Source organism: Pelmatolapia mariae, linkage group LG18, assembly GCF_036321145.2.
Source record: "Pelmatolapia mariae isolate MD_Pm_ZW linkage group LG18, Pm_UMD_F_2, whole genome shotgun sequence".
Classification (NCBI taxonomy): domain Eukaryota; kingdom Metazoa; phylum Chordata; class Actinopteri; order Cichliformes; family Cichlidae; genus Pelmatolapia; species Pelmatolapia mariae.
The window spans coordinates 30762517-30771195 of NC_086243.1; the positions used below are offsets into that span (position 1 = coordinate 30762517).

General features: G+C 40.6%; 1 protein-coding gene across 1 annotated transcript; it reads left to right on the forward strand.

Annotated features, from left to right (window-relative positions):
* Positions 1-6538: 6538 nt before the first annotated feature.
* On the forward strand, positions 6539-8439 carry LOC134616785 (tripartite motif-containing protein 16-like). The gene has a single exon (XM_063461788.2). It carries the CDS (start codon positions 6539-6541, stop codon positions 8195-8197), a length of 1659 nt encoding a protein of 552 aa, XP_063317858.1. The 3' UTR covers positions 8198-8439.
* The last annotated feature ends 240 nt before the right edge of the window (positions 8440-8679 follow it).

Consider the following 8679-nt stretch of genomic DNA (forward strand, 5'->3'; position numbering starts at 1 on the left):
TCCTCTGTCTTTTGGTGGACAAACTTTCTTTTTTTAACTGGCACACATCATTTGTGGGGCATCTTATTGCAACACCTGATTGTTCTCTCATTTTAGTTTTAGTAATATTTTTAAATGGTTGTACAAAATGGAAAAAAAACAGCAGGTGTATTGGCGGCATTTTTAGATAAATAGTTGTATATGTTGACAAAATGTACATTTCAAGTTATAAAAATTGACTCAACATGTCTGGGGCTTTTTTACAGTAAAAACATACTTCTAGGATTTTAAGTTGTTTGTGTGATTTCAGATCAGTAATACTAATGCAGTATGTCAGTGAAAACACAACTAAATTCAGTTGAGCTGAAAAGATTGATACCAAACAAGGCAAGGGGAAAAAAATTAAAATGAAACAATCTGAGGGTGAAATACAAACGTAAACTCAAAAAGGAGTCAAAAATGGGCAGTTGTATTTCAGACCTCAGTGGGTTAATCCAACAAATCATGAAAAATTAGGTTTAAATTTTTGTTCATGACAGTGCAGATTTTTGACATTTTGTGTAATTTAAGCTGTAACAATGTGATTGTTTTCTAACAAAAAACAGTGTCAAACTTAAGTTAGACTTGCGTTTGTAAATGAACCGCCCCATGTTGTGTACCTTTCTGGATTTTATACTCATTAGGCTACATATTTATTTATTATACAGGCTATACAGTACATAAGATCAAAACTCACATGTTTTATGTAACTAAAGTGTGTAATTATGTGGGCTACAGACAATAATTAAGTTATAGACTATATGAAAAACATGTATACTTACTGCATTTGAATTAGTTTAACCATATATAACCATATATATGTCATATGTGTTTGAAAAAAAAGGCTTTGATTTTGCCACCCCATTTGATTTCTTTGCCACCCTCATGCCACCCTAAGAAAATTTCTCTAGACTGGGGTCAGCGGGGGAGCTGGCCCCAGGGAAGGGTCACTTGCCCCACCCTTCCTTTCCTCCCCATCTCCAGCTGCCTCCCTCTTCCCGCTCCATCACAATCACCCACACATGCAGGGCCTTGGGGTAAAGGTGTGTCACCAGGGTGCAGGGGAGGCATCCCCCCGTCTGTCCCCTAATGGCTGCCGGTACCTCAATTTTATCCCACAACTTAGACATTCACATTACTCACACTCTCATTACACATACATATAGGATCTTGGGGGTGGGCACGCTACACGGACTCCAAATTACCATCAGGGTGTACACCTCACCCCTGGCGTCGTTGCCCACCTCTCAATTTTAAATACACGTAGACATTGAGGGCTATCAGGAGGGGCTATGCGCTTACCTGCTGCTCTCTGGCAGGTAGCTCCATGCCCTCCTGGGTTTTAAATGCACCTTAGAACACACATGCATCAACACTACATATGAGCGGGCGGAGGGAGGGTTTGGAGTCTTCACACACCCCCGTTCTCTGCGGCCTGCTGGAGCGGGGGGGCTGGGAGGAGGAGTTGGCCGTCCGACTGAGGTCTGGTGTGTGGGGCCTCCCTGCTGCTGCCGAGTCGGGGCGGTCTGCTTTTCTCCATCCCAGGGAAAAAGGGTAACACTACCTGGGTCTGGGAGCAGTTTCCCCCTCCAGGGGCAAGGGTACCTAGACCTGGGGCTTAGAGTACGCTTGGGGAGTGTGATTGTGTGTACAGCGTCTCTCTATGTCTGTCTCCACTTTGGGTGAGTGTTGAGTAATTGTATATGAGAGCATGAGGGTGGGAATGGATGTTTGTATTTGAGTGTGCCTGTTTGTCTGTGTCTATATGTCAGGTTGGGTATCAGACGCCACCTCTCTGGGGACATCTCAGGTCCTCCAAGGTTTGGAGGCCTATCTCCCCCCACCACTTCCCCTGCCGGTGGCAGACGCCCTCAGACATCGGTGCGTTGGTGGTTCTTTGTGTCCGGGGGTGGGCGTCCAGGTACACACCGGCTCACTCCTTGGTGGCTGCTTATCGGGGCCTGGAGCCTGGGGCTCGCTCGGGCCACTTCGGGGGTGGAGTGCCCTCAGCCTCTCGGCCTGGGGCTCGGTCACTCAGGCACAGCTGGCTGCCGGCGGAGCTCACGGGCACGTCACTGCAACCCCCCCTGGCTTTTGCTCCACGGCTGCTGAGTGACCCCTCATCTGGGACTCTCCTCAGCTCTTTCTGGGATAGTGGCGCAGCTGCCCCTCTGTTGGTCTTCCTTGGTCTCTTGTGTTCTGAGGGCCTCTGGATGTCTGGAGTTTTGATCTCCTCCATACCTGCTTCATGCCCTGGAGGACGGGGCTGTGGCCCCCCACACCCTCTAGCAGATCATTACATGAAGGAACCTTTTAAATACAAGCGCGTTCATGCTCACAGGTGTACACATGGGTGCTCACACACACAAACTACACCCTTTTTGGCTCCTACCTCAAAGCACTCTGTGCACTGTCGATCTTACGTGCTGCACAATAATGTTTAATATTTAGTATTTACTGTCATATTCCCATATATCATTGTGATGTTGTTTATTATGTTGCTCTCCTTTTCTTCTGCTTGCTTTCTTTTTTCTTTCTCAACAGGTGATCCAGGTGATCGATATATGTATTTTTTGTCTGCTTATTTTATTGGTTTTTGTTTTTTGCCCTTTTCCCCCGTCCCTCTTCTCAGTTGTTTTTCTTTCCCTCTTTCTTTCTCCCCTTTCTTTCCCCCAATCAAGTCTGTCCCGGATTCAGCAAATGAAAATAAAATAAATAATAAAAGGTGAATCAAATGGACCATTACGGCAAGGCTGGGATGGTCAGTTTGGTAAAGTAAATCCGTTGGGCATCTTTCTTCGCCTTTAGACAATAATTCTGATGGCAAAAGAGCCAAACGGGACAGGCAAAAAAAAAAAAAAAAAAAAAAGAAGCCACAGACTACAGACGAGCTCTTCTCTCCTGCAGTCCTATCAGCACATCTCCAGTTTAAAGCTTATACATGAAAATGGAAAGCATTTACTTAAATTCACCTGCTCTGTCAAACTCAGTTCATTCAATAAAAACAAAAACAGCAGAATAGCTCAAATGATTATGAGATGAATCAGTTAATTTACAGCCAGAAAATTAATCTGCTTCAATTTTAATGACTGAGTTTATTGTTTGAATAGTTTTGAATAGTTTTTTCTCTATTTCTGCTTCCTCAAATCTCAATCTTGCAGCTTTTCTTTAGTGCTTTGCTTCATTGTGGATGTTGGAGTGTGTACTGCACTGAAGGTTGGATGAAACAGATCAGTTCCTTAGACCAGCTGGTGAAGTGATTAATTGAGAAAATAAAGAGCAGATTAACCAAATAAGACTTTCCTATAAGGCGACATCCTTTTTGACCTGCAGGGGCCTACAATTATCTGCAAGGTATTTTTGTAGGTTGGCTGGAGGAATTTGTAATTAATTAATTAATATTTGTAATTAATTTCTATTTATGTCAAGTATTTTTTTCTATTAATACAATATAATCACTTCACTTATGTCTTAATTTTTGCAAGAAATCTTTTAAAATTTATTAAATTGTACCTGTACATGTTGTATAGCAATATAATTATTTTCTGATAAAGGCGATGATTATTCCTCATTTATTATATTTAGATCCCTTATAACAAAGGTTTCAAACATAAAGCATGGGGACCAGAATCAGCCTCCAGAAACTGGAAAATGTGAAATGCATAGAATTTTAACATTTATCACTACTAATAATAATGATAATAGCAATTTTAGGTTTTCTTGACATTATAAAGAATCCCCCTTAGTTGCTTTTCATACTACACCAAAGTCATTAGTTGACACTTAAACAATTAAAGTTCCTGGTTTTTTTTCCACTAAATTTGTAAGTTATTTCTTTTTTTTTCCTTTTTTTTTATAGTGGAGTCATTGAAAAATAGGACATTATTTTTAAGTTAATGAAAGACTTTATATTTTATAATTACAGGACAGTCTGGGGAATCAACTACCAGAACATTTCTGTAATTTTTCACATTAATCAGGCAGCTTCACATGTCCGGCCCACTTATGATCAAAGTTACCTGTAAGTGGCCCACAGTGTAAAATGAGTTTGTCTTATAGATTCTGTGACGTGATTAGTAATACTCAGTAACATCCATCAACCTCGGGTTTCACTGGGCAAAAGGCAGCGTTCACCCTGCACAGGGTTAACACACAGTGACAGAATAGAATAGAAACAATAGAATAGAAAATATTTGACACAGAGCACTATGGTTACTGGTTTTGTCTCACCTTCCTTGACTGAAAGTAGGAGGCCTGGTGCTCCTGTCTGGCTCTGCAGGGATGACATGAAACACTGAACAGACTGCACCCCGGCAGCTTTGGAAACTCCTGTTTTGGATGGTTTGACACATGAACCAGAAGCTTCTGCATGCATGGACACTGGAGGCACCAGCCTGAGGTTTGATAACACAAGACCATCATTCTGCCCTAGAAACAGGAAGAAAATCTGAAGTTTCCTTCAGGTGCTTTTAAGAGACTCACCAAGTGGAATCTGAAAACTGAACTTTACAGAATACCTTTCAATGAAAAAGGTTAATGTCTGGCTGTCATGCTCCTGGGTATTTGACCCAGGTTTTTGAGTTTGTTGGACATTTTATTCATACTTCAGAATTATGAAATAGTTATGTTCAGTCTTTGAGAGCCTCTGAGTTTTGCTGCTTATGCTTCTAGGTTTTGGTTCTTGTTTGTGTTCATGTCTGTCCCCTTTTCATGTCTAGTCTGTGTTTGTCTCATCTTTGTGTTGTCTTTAGTCTCTCCTGTTGTCGTCTGTCTGATATCATCTGTGTTTTGTCCTTTTGTCTCCAGGTCTGTTTATTCCCCAGTCCCAGTATCAAGCTCACATGTCTGAGTCTCAGTGTGCGTCACTTCCTGCTTTATTTTGTTAGTTTTCTGTCTCTTGTGAGTATGTCCAGTTTTGCAAATTATTGAAACTGTTCCTGCTGTTGGTGGAGGTTTTGTCCACAATATGGAGTTACTGAAGGTCACAAAAATACTTTCATAAAACAAAAACATGTAAAATTAGATTCAATATTTCACTGACACTTGAGAGTAGCAATACAGCTTAAACGTGTCAATTCACTTTTAGACACTGATTAACAGAAGAGACGTGTAAAGACTTTTGTGAAACCTGTTTGCTGTGGGGAATGTTTCTCAGGTGGTGAAATGGGATGAATACTTGGCTTTGCCCTCAGAAACAGTTTTATTGCCAAAAATGTTTAACTTACCAAAGAATTTCTCCTGAGTTTTCTATTGAAATATATAAAATAGGAGAATTTGCAAAATAACAGAAAAATGTTCAAGTTCAATGTGAAAATAAAAATGTCAAAGTGAAAAAAACGCAGTACTCTGTCCTTGCAGTGAGTTTCCATCTTTAGCAAACTGTTATTAATCTGTATTTAAGTTCATTTTGTCTGAGGATCTCCTCACCATGAAATAATCATTCGATCAGCAGCTGTGTCTCAGGTCGTTATTACTTACAAACTAATATCGCCATCTGGTGGTGATACAGTTTGTTACAAACGTTAATGCTTGTCCCCATTTAAAGACTGCTTCCAAAAGAGGACTGAACAGTCGTTTAGCTTCTAGTTTAATCGGCTTTGCTGTGTAATCTTTGCTGCCAACAGTGTAGTGAAACATTTAAGCTGTACATGAAAGTTAATGGGTGATTATGATGATCTTTACCACAAAGATTTTAAATGAAAGAATAAACAAAGGGCATGAAAACTGATTCTTATTTCTACTGTGTATCTTCAATGTGAATTTTGAGTTAGTTTAAAACTAACTCAAAAAAAGTTGTAGAGTTATATTTGAGTGTCTGCATTTTAAGCACATATTAATGTATCGTTTCGAAATCCATGTTGGTACACAGGAAAAATTACTAAAGAATGTAGAAATAGAAAACTATCTGTATTTGCTTTTTTTTAATAGTTTTACATATATTTTACTATTTAAAAAAAATAATCAAGAAATCAAGCTTGCTGCCTGTCTTGTACAGTAATTTAATTTGAACATTGGTTTGATTTAGTGGAGTCAGTTGTTCCCATGCATCATTCTGTAAGTGTGAGAATGAACTAAGATTAGAAAATGTCAAAATATAAAATGTCATTTATTTTTATTCATCACAGCATCATAAACTTTGCTGAACTTTTTGAAATATAAAATGAACTCGCTGAGTGTTGACTGTCAAATTTCAAAGCACCAAGAAAAGATAAACTATTAAACTTTAACTGGGTCAGACTTGTTACTGCATGTTATAATCAAACATACCACACCCTGCATCATTTGATTGGCTCTTGGTCGCTCTGTAAGAATATTTCTTTAGCGCCTCCCTTCACAGATGTGTCTGTATCAGGATGGGTCTAAACAACATGGTGTAAATGCAGTTGCTGGTGAGCCTCATTTCCTGTAGGAGGTGAACAAGAGCAGAGATCTGTTTCCCTTCAGAGCACAGAGGTTGTTTCTGTTCAGAGAAAGTGAAACTGTCTGACAGTCACTGAGAGACGGTGAAACGGCACAGCACATGAATCAAATGGACCAAACAAAATTCTGCTGTTCAGTCTGTTTGGATCTACTGAAGGATCCGGTGACTATTCCCTGTGGACACAGCTACTGCATGAACTGTATTAAAAGCTTCTGGGATGAAGAGGAAAAGAAGAAAATCTACAGCTGCCCTCAATGCCGGAGGACTTTCCCAGCGAGGCCTGTACTGGAGAAAAACACCATGTTAGCAGATTTAGTGGAGGAGCTGAAGAAGACTGGACTCCAAGCTGCTCCTGCTGATCACTGCTATGCTGGACCTGAAGATGTGGCCTGTGATGTCTGCACTGGAAGAAAAATGAAAGCCTTCAAGTCCTGTTTATTCTGTCTGGCATCTTACTGTGAGAAACACCTTCAGCCTCATTATGATGTGGCTCCATTAAAGAAACACAAGCTGGTGGAGCCCTCCAAGAAGCTCCAGGAGAACATCTGCTCTCGTCATGATGAGGTGATGAAGATGTTCTGCCGTACTGATCAGCAGAGTATCTGTTATCTCTGCCCTGTGGATGAACATAAAGGCCACGACACAGTCTCAGCTGCAGCAGAAAGGACTGAGAGGCAGAGAGAGCTGGAGGTGAGTCGACAAAACATCCAGCAGAGAATCCAGGACAGAGAGAAAGATGTGAAGCTGCTTCAACAGGAGGTGGAGGCCATCAATCAGTCTGCTGATCAAACAGTGGAGCACAGTGAGAAGATCTTCACTGAGCTGATCCATCTCATCCAGAAAAGAAGCTCTGATGTGAAGCAGCAGATCAGATCCCAGCAGGAAACTGAAGTGAGTCGAGTCAAAGAGCTTGAGGAGAAGCTGGAGCAGGAGATCACTGAGCTGAAGAGGAAAGATGCTGAGCTGAAGCAGCTCTCACACACAGAGGATCACATCCAGTTTCTACACAACTACCCCTCACTGTCAGCACTCAGTGAGTCTACAGACTCATCCAGCATCAATATCCGTCCTCTGAGCTACTTTGAGGATGTGACAGCAGCTGTGTCAGAGGTCAGAGATAAACTACAGGACATTCTGAGAGAGGAATGGACAAACATCTCACTGACAGTCACTGAAGTGGATGTTTTACTGCCAGATCCACCAGAGCCAAAGACCAGAGCTGGATTCTTAAAATATTCATGTGAAATCACACTGGATCCAAACACAGCACACAAACAGCTGTTATTATCAGAGGGGAACAGAAAAATAACTGTAATGAATCAACAACAGTCTTATTCTGATCATCCAGACAGATTCACTGACAAGTTTCAGGTCCTGAGTAGAGAGAGTCTGACTGGACGTTGTTACTGGGAGGTGGAGTGGAGAGGGGGAGGAGTTTGTGTAGCAGTTGCATACAAGAATATCAGCAGAAAAGGATATGAATGTGGATTTGGATATAATGACAAATCTTGGTCATTATATTGTAACAACAACAGTTACACATTTTTGTACAACAAGTTCCAAACTCGTGTCTCAGGTCCTCGTTCCTCCAGAGTAGGAGTGTACCTGGATCACAGAGCAGGTATTTTGTCCTTCTACAGTGTCTCTGAAACCATGACTCTCCTCCACAGAGTCCAGACCACATTCACTCAGCCGCTCTATGCTGGACTTTGGCTTTGGAGAATTGGAAACACTACTGAGTTTATTAAAGTGAAATAGACTGAAGTCTTTCATATTGTGGGTTTAAATCTGTATTTTAGTTTCATTTTATTTTCTCTCCATCATTTCTGCACAGAGATCAGCTGTCAGTCAAACATTACGGGTGGTACCTCCACATCTTCTAGTTGTTCTCTTCATGTTTCTGAGTTTTTAAAGGAGATCTTTCCTGTGACTGTTTATGGAGGCTATCACTGCTCATCATCATTTTGATTTACTCAAATATTTCTCCACATGAAAATGTAAACGTCTCTATCCTCTAAATGTTTCTGGAATATTTGTATTGAAAAATGTCGACATTTCTCTTTATGAGTATGGCAGACCATGTGTGTGTGTTTGTGTTTGTTTTTGTCAAAATCATCAAACAAATGAGGAAAACAGTGATTTTAATGAATGAATTCATATATTGTGTTGATGTTTTATTGTGTGAATAAACTGGAAGGTTTGACTATAAATCAAACTTTGAACAAAGTCTTTTCTTCTGT